General features: G+C 45.8%; 1 protein-coding gene across 4 annotated transcripts in view; it reads left to right on the top strand.

The window, feature by feature from the left end:
- The first annotated feature begins 7,329 nt into the window (after positions 1-7,329).
- Fmnl3 (formin like 3) overlaps positions 7,330-16,707 on the top strand; it is a 53,068-nt gene continuing 43,690 nt past the window's right edge. For 2 of the 4 annotated variants that reach the window (XM_028788274.1, XM_028788276.1), the window contains exon 1: positions 7,330-7,629. In XM_028788274.1, the coding sequence (XP_028644107.1) occupies positions 7,504-7,629 (126 nt within the window). In that variant the 5' untranslated portion in view covers positions 7,330-7,503. The remainder of the gene's footprint in view (positions 7,630-16,707) is intronic. The other 2 variants (XM_028788273.1, XM_028788275.1) reach the window with 1 other exon arrangement.

The following is a 16,707-nucleotide window of genomic DNA, read 5'->3' on the forward strand; positions in this document are numbered from 1 at the left end:
AAGTCACACGTGGCTCATGAGTTCATGAATGTAATGTCTGCATTCATGAGGCTGAGGCAGGAGGATCACCATAAATTCAAGGTCAGCTCCAGCTACAGAGTGAGGTCCAGGCCAGCCCAGGCTAGACTTTGTCTCACAAAACAAATAAAAACTAAAGAGACAGTTTCAGTTTTTGTTGTTGCTGTTGTTTTGTGTTTGTTTGTTTGTTTTGTTTTGTTTTTCGAGACAGGGTTTCTCTGTATAGCTCTGGCAGCTTTAGTTTGTAAGGTGTGGTGGCTCAGGCCTCCTGGGAGGCAGACAGAGTGACAGGGGTTTAAGGCCAGTCAGACAGAGTGAGATCTTGTCTCAGTAAGGATTTAAGATGGGCAGTGGTAGCTCATGCCTTTAATCTTAGCACTTGGGAGGCAGAGGCAGGCGGATCTCTGAGATTTCGAGTCCAGCTTGGTCTACAGAGCAAACTCTAAAACAGCCAGAGCTGTTACACAGAGAAATCCTGTTTCGAAAAATAAAAATAAAATAAAATTAATTAATTAATTAATTAAAAAAACCCATGAGCCATAAAAGATTCTATGCTTAGCACATTTGATGTGTTGAGCTCCTAGAGGGAGAAGAAGCTTCTTGTGTTTGGTTCCTTTTTTGAAAAGTGAGAATCACTTCTGTAGCTTTGGCTGACTCCTAGGATTATAGGCAGGAGCTGCCATGCTTGGCTAGTTTTTAATTCTGGTGGATACCAACAAATTAATCTATTCTTTTATAGATTGCACATTCAGAATCATAGCTAAAATAACTTACCAAATCTAGAGAACAGAATGGGACACACTGTGCTCCGAAGGGCAGATATAGTCCAGCACCAGACACCCAAACAGCCACAATGCGAACACTGGGCGAGGGTGTAGGTGCAGAGGGAAAGACCCAGTTTCAGATAATAGAACGAGGGTGGACTCGGAGTTAAGCTGCGTGCCAGCTAAGGAGGTGAGCGTTTCTCACCACTACCTAGTGCACCACAGGGGCTGCAAAGCTAAGACCGAGTCTCCGACTGGCTTGCACGTACTTGGATCAGATTCAGGAGTGACACCAAGGATGTCATCCTGCTCCTCTGAATATTTCACAAGCAAGGTTGTGGAGACATAGAGCAGCAATTCTGTGACAACTGTGGCCCTGCAAATATTGAGAACTGGTTACATCAGAATCAGCGGTAGCAGTGTCCTGATATAGCTGCGAATCCCTAGATTGCATCCACAGCCCAGTGTTCTTAAGCCATCAGCAGAGGCCTCCGGGGGCCTTTCCATCCCTGACTGGCAGAAGGCACAGTCTCTCTGGCAGAGAACTTGTAGCAGAAAGGCTGGAGCATTTTTGGTGCTCCAGCCTACCTGAGCTACTCCAGACTTCTTTTTTTTTTTTTTTCAAGACAGGGTTTCTCTGGCTGTCCTGGAACTCACTCTGTAGACCAGGCTGGCCTCGAACTCAGAAATCTGCCTGCCTCTGCCTCCCAAGTGCTGGGATTAAAGGCGTGCGCCACCACCACCCGGCAAAGGGAACTACTCCAGACTTTCTAAAGGATTTTTAAAGTGTATTTCTTTCTGTCCTTAAAACACTTGCAAGGGTTCTGTTTCCTCTGCTGCTGGTAGGGTGACACAAGATGGCAGTCACGTCGTATGTGGGACATGTGGGAAGAATGACAAAGAACAAAGGCCCTCCATCCTGTGGAACGAAGGTGAATGCAGGAGTTACTCACTATGAACTTGCAGTAGACACTGAGTGACAGCTAGACAAGGAATATCTTCCTGTCCTTATGTAACCTGATGATGTCATGGTATGATGAAAGAGATGTCAGGAGACTACATACTCACCGGGATGTCCCTAGCCATTTTTGGTAAAGAAGCCATGAAAGAGGTGACCTTTAAACCTAGTTTTTATGCATAAGTAAGAAATGTCCAGAAGAAAGAGGAGCATGAGGAGAGAGGATTCTACCTGTAGGGCTTTTTGCTTGTGTTGTGTTGCTGTTTGAGACAGGGTTTCTCTGTGTAGCCCTGGCTGTCCTGGAACTCACTCTGTAGACCAGGCTGGCCTTGACCTTAGAGAGCCACCTGTCTCTGCTTCCCAAATGCTAGGATTAAAGCCAGGTGCCAAGACACCCAACAAAAAATTCTTTCTTAAAAAATATGTCCTGATGTTAGGCGATGTTAGCCCCAGCACTTAGGAGGCAGAAGTAGGTAGATTTCTGAGTTCAGGCCAGCTTGAACTACAGAGCAAGTTTAAGGACAGCAAGGGCTACCCAGAGAAACTCTATCTCAAAAACAAAAACAAGCAAACAAACAAACAATTGTTTTGAAGACAGGGTCTCATTATGCAGCCCTTGCTGATCTAATTATGTGGACCTGGTTGACCTCATGGCAATCTTCTTGCTTCTGCCTGGGATTACGGGCATCTATCACCAAACCTGGCTAAGAAAGAAACTGAAACGTCTGTGTTCATGTTTCCCTCTACACTTTCCCAAGAAAAACACACACACAAAAGGGAGTGTTATCTTTCTGTTTGTCTGTTTGCCCCTTTCAAGACAGTGTCTCACTATGTAGCCTTGGCCATCCTGGAACTCACTCTGTAGACCTGACTGCCTCACACTCACAGAGATCCACCTGCCTCTGCCTCCCAAGTGCTGAGATGGAAGGCACGCACCACCAGACCTTGCAGACAGGGTGTTCCTAAACACCCATGGAGAGAGTTAGGAATAATACAAACTATACTACTATGTTATATGTATATTATTGAGGCTTTTTAGTTGCAAGGTGAAGGGTGATTCTGTAGAAGGCAGGAATGGGGTGGAGGGTGGAGAAAAAAAGCAAGAGTAGGTAGGTGCAAGCAGTTGGTCTAAAAGAGACTCTGAGGGACCAAAGAGATGGCTTGGTAGTTAGGACTGTAAACATGTCTTGCGATGGACCTGAGTTCTGGTCCTGGCACTTACTCTGGGCAGCCTATAACTCCAGCTCCACAGGATCTGAAACCTCAGGCCTCTGTGGACACCTGTACTCTTGAACACATATCCACACAGACATGCAAAAGAGAGAAGCCAGGTTTAGTGGGCGTACCTTTAAGGCAGAGGTAGGCTGATCTCTGTGAATTGGAGACCAGTGTGGTTCCACAGCAAGTTCTAGGACACCAAGTCTAGGAGACCCTGTGTCAAAACACTGGACAGGGAGAGGCAGAGGGAGGAGGGGAGGGAGAGGGAGAGGGAGAGGGAGAGGGAGAGGGAGAGGGAGAGGGAGAGGGAGGAGAGGCAGAGGGAGGAGAGGGAGAGGGAGAGGGAGAGGGAGAAAGGTATAGATTCTGGTCTTCTTACAAGCCTAAGGGTTGGGTATTCTTAGACTAGGCCCGGCTCATCAGCCTTCATTATTCAATCACACCTTGTGAGAGAATTAGAATGATATGGAAATCTGAAGCTACAGCCCAGAGTCAGTTCCTGGCTAAACAATTACTTGCTAGACAGCCTTTTAGTCTGCTTACCCACCTTCAAAATTAGGATAGTAATATGTCCCTCTGATGACGTTATAATGACCGAGTCAGACGATAGACAACATTTCAAATCAAAACCCGCACCAGAGAGATAGCTCAGTGGTAAAGGCACGTGCTGCCAAGGCTGGTGACCTGAACTCAATATCCAGAATTCACAGGCTAGGAGAGAATTGACTCATGCAAGCTGCCCTCTGACTTTAACACATGCCATGGTTCGAGTGTGCAAGTGCACGTGCTCGTGCACACACACACACACACCTTTTATTCAAAGTAATAAATTTACACTTAAAAATATGAAACACTATAAAATATTTTTTTACCATTATTTATCAAATAGTTCATCAATGCTGGTTGATTTAGTTATGATTGCTTTCAACTTCCGTTTCATCTCCCTGCCCTGATTTGATTCAGCTCTTCTCCATTCTCCTCCATTTTCTCTCTCTAGACCTTTCTAGATTCCGAAATGCATTTATGGAAATCTTCCCAAAGAATATACTTAAAAGCTGTCCAGAAAAAGCTGAGCAGTGGTGGTGCATGCCTTTAATCCTAGCACTTGGGAGGCAGAGGCAGGCGGATCTCTGAGTTCGAGGCCAACCTGGTCTACAGAGTGAGTTCCAGGACAGTCAGGGCTACACAGAGAAACCCTGTCTCGAAAAAAACCAAACCAAACCAAAACAAAACAAAACAAAAAACTTATCCAGAAACTGGGTGTAGTGGCAAACTCCTATAATCCCAGCACTTGGGAACCTAAGGCAGGTGGATCATAAGTTCAAGGATAGCCTCCGTCATTTGGGAGACTTTGCTGCAAACACACAACCTATCCTAACCTGGACAGAGAAGTATCTAGGAAACAAAGTGTGAGTTCTTCAGTCCTGTACAAGATTACCATTCAACCGGACCCAACTCACCTTTTGTTCTCTCTCCCCACACTGTATCCTTTGGCCTAGTTAAATGTTTTACCGTTGCTCGGCCTCCTACATTCTTTCTGAGTTCATTTCCTTTGCTCCCACAAGGCCTTTCCCCTTCCTGGTCAACATTCCTTCCATCTCCATGGTTCTCACGTTCCCAGCCTACCTACCATCTTCTCCCCAAAGCCTTTCTCCTAAAGCTGTCTTCAGCTTCTCAGTGGCACTCTGTATACATTCCAATTGCAACAGTTATCACACTGTTTTGGAAACACTAGTTTGGGAGGCTACTAGGTTTCTTCCAAACAATAAACATCTGGATGAAAGACACCTGTTTATCCCCGTATTCTCTACTGTTTGGAAGAAATGGATGGTTCTGACTGAAGAAAAGGGTTCATTTGAATGATTGGAGGTAGGTGAGATAGGAATCGTGGAATGAAGAGGCATTAAGGTTTGGAGAGTATTATATGTGGATCTTTCAATGCCAGAAGGAAAACCATAGCTCTGAGTAAGCAGGGAGTCTACAGTGAATGTGGTCATCCGGTGAGCCCCAGAAGATCCTTAGAGCACGTAAGTCTGGTAGTCAAGCATGAGCAACCAAAAGCAAAATGCTGGTGACTAAGAGACCACACAGGGATGTAGGCTGCTGGGCATCCTGTCAAGTTTCTCTTTCTGTCACATGGTCCTTGAGTATCCATGATAAATGAATAGTGATTTGTTTCCCCTCTTGAATTATCAACCTTTGTTCAGTATGAGCCTACAGTTTTATCATTATGTTTCTGCTCTGGAAGTGTCTGTTGAAGGAATCAGGAAAGGGGCTGGAGACCTGGCTCAGCAGTTAAGAGGCTCTGCTTGTCCAGAGGACCCGAGTTCAGTTCCCAACACCCACATCAGGTGGCTCACAACCGCCCATAACTCCAGCTCCATGAGATCTAACAGCTCCTTCTGGCTTCCTCCGGTATCCCTGTGCACATAGATACAAACATATAAAGAAAGACAAAGTTTCTTTTTTAAAGTTGGGCAAGTGCATGTTTAGGGTAGTGCAGAAGGAAAAGAGGAAGCTGTAAGTTCAGCAGATTTGTCATCATTAGAAGAGGGACCACACAGGGGTGAAGAAGGCATGCTGTTAGGCATTCTGTTAAATTCCCGTTTCTGCCCCATGTTACTTGAGTGTTCATGATGAACAACTATGCTCTTCTTGCTCACAGATGTTTCGTCAACGCTCAGAACAGTGTCTGACATATAATAATCCTTTCAAAAAACATTTCTTGAGTAAACGACTAAAACATTTGGGTGATATCTTGGGAGGTCAGTACCAGTTTCCAGTCCTCTGAATTCTGCTTTACCCTCCCAGCTGTTCTTCAGTGTGTACCGGCTTCGTTCTCAGGCAGGCTGGGGTTGACTAGTGATGGCAAGGTGAGAAAGAACAGCTGTAGGTTTACAGTTTAACAATTCACAAGCCCCAGGGACAGAGCCTCTTTCCTGACTCTTCCTTTAAAGCCCTGACAAGTCCTACCGTCAGCTTGGCTTAGGTCAACTAACAGTCTCTAAGACTGGGCAGTCCTGGGTCAAGTCCGCTCCTTGATAGCGGTAAAGTCCAGCCCACTCGAGGTGAAAACAGGATCTAGTGATTCTCTAAAAGAAAATGTGGCTCTATCACCAGAAGAAGGGGAATAACGGTGGACAGAAATGACAGAAGTCCATCACCTTGTCAGTGGTGACAAGCCAGAGCAGAGTTGGTTTCCTATTTCCACACCAGCCCAAGGAACCTGTGCTTGTTGATAAGGTCTTATTCTAAATGCCTCTCTCACCTGTCTCTGTCTGTCTGCAAGAAGCCTTCCTTCTTCCTGGATGCCTGTGTTAAATATATCTCCCTCCTGAGTCTCTTTTGGATGGAATCCCATCCTTCCTAATGCCAAGTCCAGGGAAGGGCATGGATGACCTAGATTGAATCTCCTGACCTCTCCAGAAAGCAGGCATTACCACAGCGTGGAGCAGCAGAGTCTAGGGGTGAGCCAGCAGTCTTCGGTTCCAGCAGAGCTGGAGGACTGTGAGCAGAGGAAAGACCTAACATATCGCTTTCTACCAAACCCAAGCCATTCATTTCCACATTCTAACCTCCATTCTCCGCCATGCTGTTTGTATGTTCTATTGTTTGCATTGTACAGGAACTTGAGACCTGGAGAAGTTTGTGTAAGGCTCCAGGTGCATTAAGGAAGGTTCACAGAAAAGAGATACCATCCTTGGATAATAAAACCGTCTGTGAGCCAGGCTAGAAATAGACATTAGGTCACAGTCATCATCTTCTTTAAAACGTGCTTTTTTTTTTTTGGTGTTTTGCTTACATATCACACATATCTGTGTGAAGGTGTCGGATCCTCTGGAAATGGAGTTACAGACAGTTGTGAGCAGCCATGTGGTTGCTTAGAATTGAACCCAGGTCCTCCGGAAGGGCAGCCAGTGCTCTTAACAGCTGAGCCATCTCCAGCCTCCACAGGAATCATTTTAACCATACTTTCAAGCGCATATTTCCCCCTCTAGTCGACAAAAGCTCAGAAGGTGGTGGTGTGTCATTGCTTGACTTATTTTCTGAGATAACCTTGCTATGTAGCTCAGAGTGCTCTCAAATCAAGCAGTCCTCCTGCCGCAGCCTCTCCAGTGCTGGGATTACAGACGTGAGTCACAGACGGTGGTCTCCCTAGTGTTCCCATGTCTCCCAGTTAACTTTGCAGTCCGCTCCCTATGCCTCCATCAAGTAGCAAGCACAGTGATTGGATACTCACCGAAGGCCGCCAGGGTGCGCTCGCCGCCAGGCGCGAGGCCGCTGAGGGCGGGAGGCTCTGTGATTGGGAGGCGCGGCTGTCAGTTAGCCGCGGGCGGGGCGGTGGGCGGTGGGCGTGGCCTGCATGAATAAGGCGCGCTTCAGCGCGTCGAGCGCTTCGCCGCCGCCCGCCGGACTGCGAGGCGCCCCCTGAGGGGCGGAGGAATCGGGCCTGGGGAGCGGGCGCTGAGGGAGGAGCCAGGTCGGAGCGGCAGAGGGCCCTGGCGAGGAGGTGGAGGGCTGAGGCCCGGAGGAGGCCCCGCCGCGATGGGCAACCTGGAGAGCACCGACGGCGGCCCGGGCGAGCCGCCCTCCGTCCCGCTGCTGCTGCCGCCCGGCAAGACGCCGATGCCCGAGCCGTGCGAGCTGGAAGAGAGATTCGCCCTAGTGCTGGTGAGACCGGCGCTGCTGCCTTCCCGCCGCCCCCCAACCCCCGCCGGGTCCCGCCCACCCCCGCAGCCCGGTCTACGGCTGACCCGGCCGGCAGCTCGGGGCGGCCCGTCGGGGGTTGGGGAGGAAGGGTCCCCAAGCCCGGGACCTGCCGGAGGTCCAGACTCCTCCCTCCCCACTTCCCTCAGACTTCCCGGTCCGCTGCCGGAATTCCATTCCCGGGACCTCGCTGGTGGGACGGTTTCGGAAGCTGTTGGGTCCCCAGCCAAAATCAGGCATTTTTCCTCCCTTATGAGAGTGGGTCTCGCGTCCAGACCAGATGTTTCGGGGAGGAAAGGGGGGAACGGAGAAGGGGCGGGCTGCCCTTGCGGGTGGGGGGTGGGATAAGGAGCGATGCCATTCTACTTATTTCAGAACCGCCTGCAGGCATCCTGCTAAGTTATAGTGGATTTGCCTAGGCTGAACATGTGGATAAGCCATTTGACTAGGCAATTTTTTTTTCCCCAATTGAAACAATACACAAACCATCCCGCCTGATTTTTTTTTTTCTTCCCCCTCGTTTCATGTTAAGCTTTGGTGACTGGTTTGTGTTCCATTGCTTGTGGTTCTTTGTAGTCCTTCTGGGGTTTCAAAAGGGATGGTCTATAAAGACGAACTTTCTGAGCTGACGCTGGGATTCTCCCTCGCTCTGGGGCTTGGACGTTGGTATGAGTGGCTCTGAATAGAGAGGTTAGTAGCAGGTATTACTGAGAGGAAGCCGGACCATGTGTTCAGCGTGAAGCTTTTAGAAAAAGAAATTTGAACATACGCTAACAGCTGAAAGCTTGGGGAAATAGCTTTCAGTTCTCCCCTCAAAGAACTCTTAGGAGATGGTAATAATTCTGGTGTATTGTTGGTATGGCCTGGAAGACTGACTTTGCCCGTGAGGAGGGATAAGTTGTAGACTTAGCAGCCTTATTGGATTTCATCTGCCTTGGAAGAGGGAGATTAGATCTGCTGGCAGCAATGGAGCTGTCTGGAGATCCTGCCTCTGCAATGTGGAGGGCCTGACATCAGCTCAATGGCACCAACTTGGACTCAGAGAGAGTCCAGGATGTTCCAAAGAGGTGTTCCACGGGAAGCAAGAAAAGATCGCAAGATTAGCACTTGCTTCCTATCTGGGCACACCTGGAGGGGATCAGTCATGACTTTCAGCTGCCTCTGGGAAGAAGCAAAAAACAGTCAGTATGCTTGCACGCCTGTGATGTATCTGCACCACCTCGATAGAGAGAGTACCTGGTTTAAGGCACAGGGCTGGGTTAGGATTCCTGGGATCAGTGTTCTGAGCAAATCTCCTCAAGCTCTTCAACCTCTGCCTAGGTCTTTGTGGGCCAGATCCTGGGTCTGTACCAGAAAGCCGGGAGTCTGTGGTCTTGACTCAGCCTTGATACAACTTTCCCAGCCAGAGTGTTTTCCGGAGGAGTGTGGGGGTGGAGCTCCATAAATACAGTGGGGTTTGGGAAACCCTCATCTGACAAGAGCAGGCATATCCTGTGACCAGGTATATAGCATAGGATTGTTCCCTTCCTCAGACTTCTCCACCTCATGCTCCTTTGGGGGAATACAGGTGATCTCAGAGCTGAGTTGCTGTTGAGATAAACTTCAGTTAACATTTACTGAGTATATAGCGCACAGCAGACTCTGCTGAATCTTTGACTGCCACTGTCATTAAATCTGCGGCACAGTTCAGTGTGGTAAGTGCCGTTGTTACCCAGTGGAGGAGAGTGGGGGCTGGAAGGATTCAGCAGTGACTTAGTGACAACCACCCGAGCAGAGATTGAAGAAAACTTGAAAGTCCCTATCCTAAACCAGATACCAGAATCTCATCCTGCACACACTAGCTCATTCGAGCTGACAAACTGGGAAAGGAAAAGGTAACAAAGGAGCAGCTAGCTTACAGAGAGCACCTACCCAGAGCTGATGTTGGTTACACGGTTACACACGTCAGTTCTCACGGTCCTACCAGGACAGAATCATGGCCGCAGCCATGAACAATGCTGTGGTGAACACCTTTTCACCGTGTGATTTCCTGAGGATTGAAACTTTACACTGAACCTGATCAATTATAGGTTATACATTGTTTCTTAGGATAGAAACTCTACATTGAACCTGATCAATTATAGGTTATACATTGTTTCTTATTTTCAAAAAAGTTAGTATTCCCATGGCTGTGACTACAGGCATGAATGCATGGCTTGAGTGTAGAGGTCGGAGGACAGCTCTTGGGAGTCAGTTCTCTCCTTCCACCACAGGTTCTGGACTCCAACTCAGGGGGTCAGGCCTGCCTGGCAGGAGCTTCTACCTGCTGCTGAGCTGCCTTGTCAGCTCTATACATTGTTTTTAAGGTCTTAAATACATATTTCCAAGTTTATCTTTTAAAAACAATAATGTGTATGGTAGCACATGTCTGTAATCTCTTGTGAAGCTAAGGTTATAGAATTGTAAACCTCACGGCCTGTCTCAGTTACAAAGTGAGACACTGTCTCAAAACCAAGTCTTCATCCTCCAAAAAAAAGGTGTCCTCCAAGTGAGGAACAGGGATTTTTCCTCTTGATTATAAAGTAATATATAGTAATTAAGCACATTTGGAAATTGCTGACAGATAGAAGAAAATCATCTGTACTATGGACTAGTAATTTTTTTCCTAGTAAGATTTTGATATACTTAAATATATTTTAACAATTAAGATAATACTCTTCAGACTGTCATAAACTGAGTTTTTCTCCTTTTTAATTAATTAATTTTTTTTTAATTTCATAAGCATTGCTTTGCCTGCATGTATGTCTGTGTGAAACTGGAACTGGAGTTACAGACAATTGTAAGCTGCCTTGTGGGTGGGGTGGTAGGAATTGAACCTGGGTCCTCTGGAAGAATAGCCAAAGTTCTTAACTGCTGAGTCATCTCCAGCCCCCCTTCCCATTTTTTGTTTGTTTTGTCTCTAGAGACAGGGTTTTTCTGTGTAGCCCTGGCTGTCCTGGAACTTGGTCTGTAGACCAGATTGGCCTTCAACTCACAGAGATATGCCTGTCTCTTCCTTCTGTGTGCTTTGATTAAAGGCTGTGATGTTGGTTACACAGTTTATTGTACCATTACTCCTGGCTGAGTGTTTCTTTATAATTGTAACCATTTTCTAGTTCTTAAAACATTCTTAGTATCATGAGTTTATGGTTACATAGTACTCCACAGTAGAGTATTTGGTTACGATGTTATCTTGTACTTTTCTTGAACTCTATTTTGTTTCCTGATGAATTTCCTATGCACAAATATTTGTCTTCATCTCTGATTATTGTCTTAGATAAATTTCTACAAGTGTCATTATTGGGCCAAAGGTTAAATATTTTTTCAAAGCCATTGAGACCTATACATTTTTTTAAAGTCATTTATTTGTGTGTGTTGTGCTGCAGTGTATATGTGTGGAGATCAGAGAGTAATTTTCAGGAGTTGGTTTTCTCATCCCACTTCCAAGATTGAACTCGGGTTATCTGAGTCTGAAGCAAACACCATAACCCAGTGAGCTATCTTGATCCGCAAGACCTATCTATATCTTCTCTTGAAGCTATATCAGTGATTTCCTGTCCACTATAATAACTTAGTATCTCATTTTCCCTCCCATTTCCTCTCTTCCTCTTTCACAGTGCTTGAGATCTAACCCAAAGCCTCCTTCATTCTAGACAAGTGCTCTCCTCATTACCTGCATCCTTGGCCTTCTTTTCTTCCATCCATCCATCTATCCATCCATCCATCCATTCATATTCTGAGACAGGCTCTCTTCATTACCCGACAGTCCTGGAACTCACTATGTAGACCAAACTAGATTCAAACTCACAAGAGAATTGCCCGCCTCTACCTCCTGAGTGCTGGGATTAAAAGTGTGTGTCACCTTTTCCTTATAAGCCTCTTCTGGATGGTTTAGATTTTTGAGAACTTTCGTCTCTTCGATTAATTCAAAATGCTATCTGGCTTTACTTTACATCTTCCTGGATGTTTTGTCATATGTGTTTTGGCTACCTTTGTCTTTTGTTCTTTATTGGGGGTTTATTGTATATCCACATGTCTATGGAATATCTTTTCTACAGTTTCACATTATAAATCTTTTTTCACACATGAAAGAATCTAAATAACTAACTGTTCTGTAAGGATAAACACTGGAGTTCCTGAAATTGCTTCTTGCCCCTTATGCTCTGTGATGAGAAGCCTCTGGTGCTGGGCTTGTTGGGTCTGCATGTCCCCCAGCTGTAGTAGTCCAGGTGGCAGTCACATACTCTTGAGAGAACTGCCACAGTTGGTGAGAACAGGAACAGGCCTTGGTGGAAATAACTTATCTTCAGTGAAGTGAAAAAAGAAGCCAAGGTGGAAAGGAAATGAAACCACAAATCTTCCCCCGAGGCTTCTTGGGAAGGCAGGGTCACGGTCTTCCCTGAGGTCAAGACCAAGGTATTTGCCCCAGAGCTGACTGTAGCGAAGCCATAGGATCCAGTGCTGTCTGCGTGAAGTCTGCATGGTGTCTGCTCTGTTAGGCATCTGTCCTCCATTTTGGGGAGACATTTCTTTCATTTGAGCTGAGCTGCAGCAATGACGGGAAAAGCTGGGGGTTCGTTCCAGTTTAGAAATACTTTTGAAAAAGAGAAAGACCATGTTCTTTGAAGATAGAGAAAGTGCTGTGGTCACTTATCCTCTCAGGAGGTCTCTATCCTCTCTGGGCATGAGACTTCAGGACCCCACTTTGAGCTGCTGTAGGTGAAACACAGTTTTGAGGTTCTCTCTCTGGGGAAATGGGATGAGCAGGAGATTCTGAACTGGGTGGCTTGGACCCCTGAGTTTTCTCTGCTTTCCTTCCGCCAGAGGAGGCATCCATCTGACTTAGTCCTGGTGCACGCACACGCGCACACACACACACACACACACACACACACACACACACCCGGCTACTTCTGTCCTCTAGCCTGCCTCATCCTGCGCTCTCTCCTCCTTTCCCTGCTTTCTCCAGGTTCTCTTACCATTGGTCACCTTACAGTAAAGGTGTGGCTCAGGAATCGGTGTGTTAGGTAGGAAAGGACCTAGAAAAGTCATGTTACTGCACTTACTGGCTGGTAAAACAGCTAGAGGGTGGCCGGAAGTAACAGAAGATAAAATCCCTGTGGCAGCCAAGAGTGATGGTGTAGTCTCTCAAATCCTGAACTTCAGTGATCTGCGTAGGCTCAGTTTGTAAAGTTCTCTGTGACACTGAAAAGTATTGTAAATAACCTTAAGAACCATAAAGAGACTAGCTGAGCTCTTTGCATGGCTGGGTTTAGGTTGGCCTATACCAGTGGTGGTTTAATTCCTGTCCCCATCCCCTCTGTCTCTTTAGTCACTTCTGACACTCCTCCAGGGCTAGAGTTGTCCTGTTGGTCCCCAGTAGTAACGAGAGATCCATCCTTCCTTCCTTCTTTCCTTCCTTCCTTCCTTCCTTCCTTCCTTCCTTCCTTCCTTCCTTCCTTCCTTTCTTCCTTCCTTCTTTCCTTTCTCTTTCTTTCTTTCTTTCTTTCTTTCTTTCTTTCTTTCTTTCTTTCTTTCTTTCTTTCTTAGACAGGGTTTCTCTGTGTAGTCCTGTTGACCAGGCTGGCCTCTAACTCAGAGGTCCACCTGTGTCCCCTAATCCCCAGTAGTGCTGGGATTAAAGGTGTGCCCACCACCACCCAGCTAGATGTGTACTTCTCTTCCCACCTCTGGCTCAGTCTAGAATGGAAGACTCACGTTCTTCAGTTACCCAGCCCTTTTCTAAGAGCTGAGCTTGAGCCTGGGATTTGGTTATTTTAAGAGATAGTTATTCTGTTTTAAGATCTACTTAGACTTCAGAGTTTAGCTATTGTTTGTATGTATGTATGTATGTATGTATGTATGTATGTATGTATGTATATCAGTTTCTCTGCAAGGAAGTCCTTCTACATAGTCTCTATTTCCTATGAAACTATTATAAAAGCTGCCCCCCCCCCACTACCTGGTTTGAGATTTGCCAGCTCAGACTTAAAGACTGTTAGTTTTATGATCAGGAGCTTGGGTTCTGATTCAGTCTTTGTAGTCTGTTTTTCATCTGAGAAACTGTAGAACAGATCTTACAGCTTAAAACTTTTAATTATATTTTTACTCATTCGAGTGTATGTGGACATGTGTGTGCCACAGTGTGGATCTGGAGGACCAAGGGTGCCTTATGAGAGTCTATCCTCTCCTACCATGTGGGTCCCAGGGATTGGACTCGGGCTGTCAGGCTGGGTGGTAAGGCCTTCCCTGTCCACCAGCCCAATCCTGTAACTGTTACGAGCCACTTTTGTTCTTTATGATGTAAATGAGGGCAAGACTTACTCCACAGTGTTTTAAGGATCAGGACGTGGTTTTCAGCTGAGGAAAGGGTTAGCCTCTGTTGGAGTTTTGGGGAGCAATTAAGTTATTAGGCTAAGTGCTGCTGTGCTGGTACAGAAGTCCAGAGTCGTTAAACAAAGTGACTGGGTATGATTCTCACACTGCTGGTCCCGACACTGGAGAGGCCAGCAGGGCTACAGAGACAGGCCTTGTATTAGTTTTTTTTTTTTTTTTCTTTTTAATGGAATAAAAGTAAAGACAGCTGGGTGGTGGTGGCACACGCCTTTAATCCCAGCTCTTGGGAGGCAGAGGCAGGTGGATTTCTGAGTTCGAGGCCAGCCTGGTCTACAGAGTGAGTTCCAGGACAGCCAGGGCTACACAGAGAAATCCTGTCTCGAAAAACCAAAAAAAAAATAAAGTAAAGACAAATCCATATCTTAATGAATTTATGCCTTAGGAAAGAGTAAACCTTTTTTATTATCCCTATCTACAGTACAGGGTTAGTGCCCGGTTATTCTGCTACAGTAGGCTCCACCCTAAAATCTATCAAAGAAGTTTGGCATACATACATATATATATATATATATATATATATATATATATATATCATTATGTCATCTCCCTTCTGGTCACTGTGGGAATGTGTTATCAAGAACTATTTTTTTATGGCTAGGATAGAGTTAAGACAGGATCTTTTGTAGTTCAGGCTAGCCTAGAATTCCTGATAGTCTGGCTTCTACCCCACAAATGCTAGGATTTCAGGCATGTAGTACCATGGCTAGCTGAATTTGTAATTACATTTGATAGTGCTTCTTTATTTTGTGGATAACAGATTCCTTTGAAAGTCTATTTAACTCCATTGTGCCCTTCATGCATATATGCAGTGTTCTGAGGGGCTTTGGGCCTGTTCTTGGATCTTCCAGGAAAGCCCTGGAGTTGATTGTGGGAGGAGACCTGTGGAGCTTCTTTCTTAATACCAACAGTGACTAGTGTGTGGTAGGAGAGAACCCTAGTTAATCAGTGCAGACACAGCGGTGCTCTGGGAGAGGTGACAGCCAAGGCATCCTATTGAAGTTTGCTTGGTCCCTGTTTAGAGGGGGCATTCAGCCCCCTTGACACTGATTTGACCTTGATTAAGGATCATTTGGGAGATCTGTCGACACTTGGGTTAGGGGTCTAGCCCTCAAATTCTGGGAACATCTAAGTGGGAGGAACTGGCCGGGTTTTGAGAAGTCATGGGGAACCAGTGGCCTCTGCTTCTTTCATAGTTGGGGGGACAAAATTTAAGTGGTGTCCTGGATTAGAAATCTATTTAATGACAACAACAGACCAACCTGTACCTCTTGACAGCTTAGAATATTTTAAAATATTCATATAATATTTTTTGTGGGCTTTATATTAAAATAGCACTCAGGAAGTAGGGGCAAATGAATCTCTTAATTGGAGGCTAACCTTGTCTACGTAGTGAGCTTCAGGCCAGCCAGGGCTACATAGTGAGAGTGTTTAAAAAAATTTTTTTTTCCCAAAACAATGCTAACTTGTTTTCTTTCTATGTAGGAGCCTCCATCTCCTTTCAGAAACAGATGTCTTTAATACCAGCTATATGGCCTGGACTTAGCTTGTTGAAGTTATTCTTATTTATCGGGTTAGGGCATACGCTATTACATGGGTGATTTCATTTACCTTGACAACAGCCCTAAAAGGCTAGTTTACTTGTTTTTTTTTTTTTACAGGGGGTGAAGGCAAGGCTCAGAGGGCTTAACCAGAGAAAGTCTTCATTTAAAGGTCTCTCAGGAAAGCCTCCCTAAAGACATTTCTAGTTGGATTTTTTTTTTTTAATGCTAAAAGGATTACTAGAAAAACAGCTTCTCAAATGATGGATGCTTAATCTTTGGTTTTCTTTATAGATTTCAAATCTATAGAAAGTTTTTGGTAGAAATGTGAACAAACTGCCAGGCATGGTGGCATCTGTACCTACCATCCCAGGATTTAGAAGGCTGAGGCAGGAGGATTGCAGAAGCTTTTAGGCCAGTCTGGGGTACAGAGTAAGACCCTATCTCAAAATAAACATCAAAAAAGGAAAAAAAAAAGCCAGATAATATCTATGTCTGGTGTTAAAGATCAATTTAGTGCAGATATTTGGAATGATTTTGACTGGTAGTTTTGAAACAGGGGCTTGCTATGTAGTCATGCCTCGCCTATGTATGTAAGTCAGGCTGTCCCTGTATTCCCCGGCAATCCTCCTGGCTCTGTGTCCAGTGCTGGGATCCTACAGGCATGAACCACTATGCCTTGCTCTTAAGTGACACTTTTTAGGGCTCTGTCAGTGCATGCTTCGTTTACCTCAGCCATCTTTTTTTTTTGTTTTTGTTTTTGTTTTGTTTTTTCAAGACAGGGTTTCTCTGTGTAGCCCTGGCTATCCTGGAACTCACTCTGTAGACCAGGCTGGCCTTGAACTCAGAAATCCGCCTGCTTTTGCTCCCAAGTGCTGGGATTAAAGGTGTGTGCCACCACTGCCCGGCATACTTCAGCTATCTTTATTCTGGGAAGTGTTTCTCCAGAACTGATTACACAAAGGTCTACTTCATGAATACTCCCTGATGCTGCTTAATGCTGCTTCCTCTCCTCTCCTCTCCTCTCCTCTCCTCTCCTCTCCTCTCCTCTCCTCTCCTCTCCTCTCCTCTCCTCTCCTCTCCTCTCCGC

Source organism: Grammomys surdaster, unplaced genomic scaffold (assembly GCF_004785775.1).
Source record: "Grammomys surdaster isolate TR1022 unplaced genomic scaffold, NIH_TR_1.0 125742, whole genome shotgun sequence".
NCBI lineage: Eukaryota > Metazoa > Chordata > Mammalia > Rodentia > Muridae > Grammomys > Grammomys surdaster.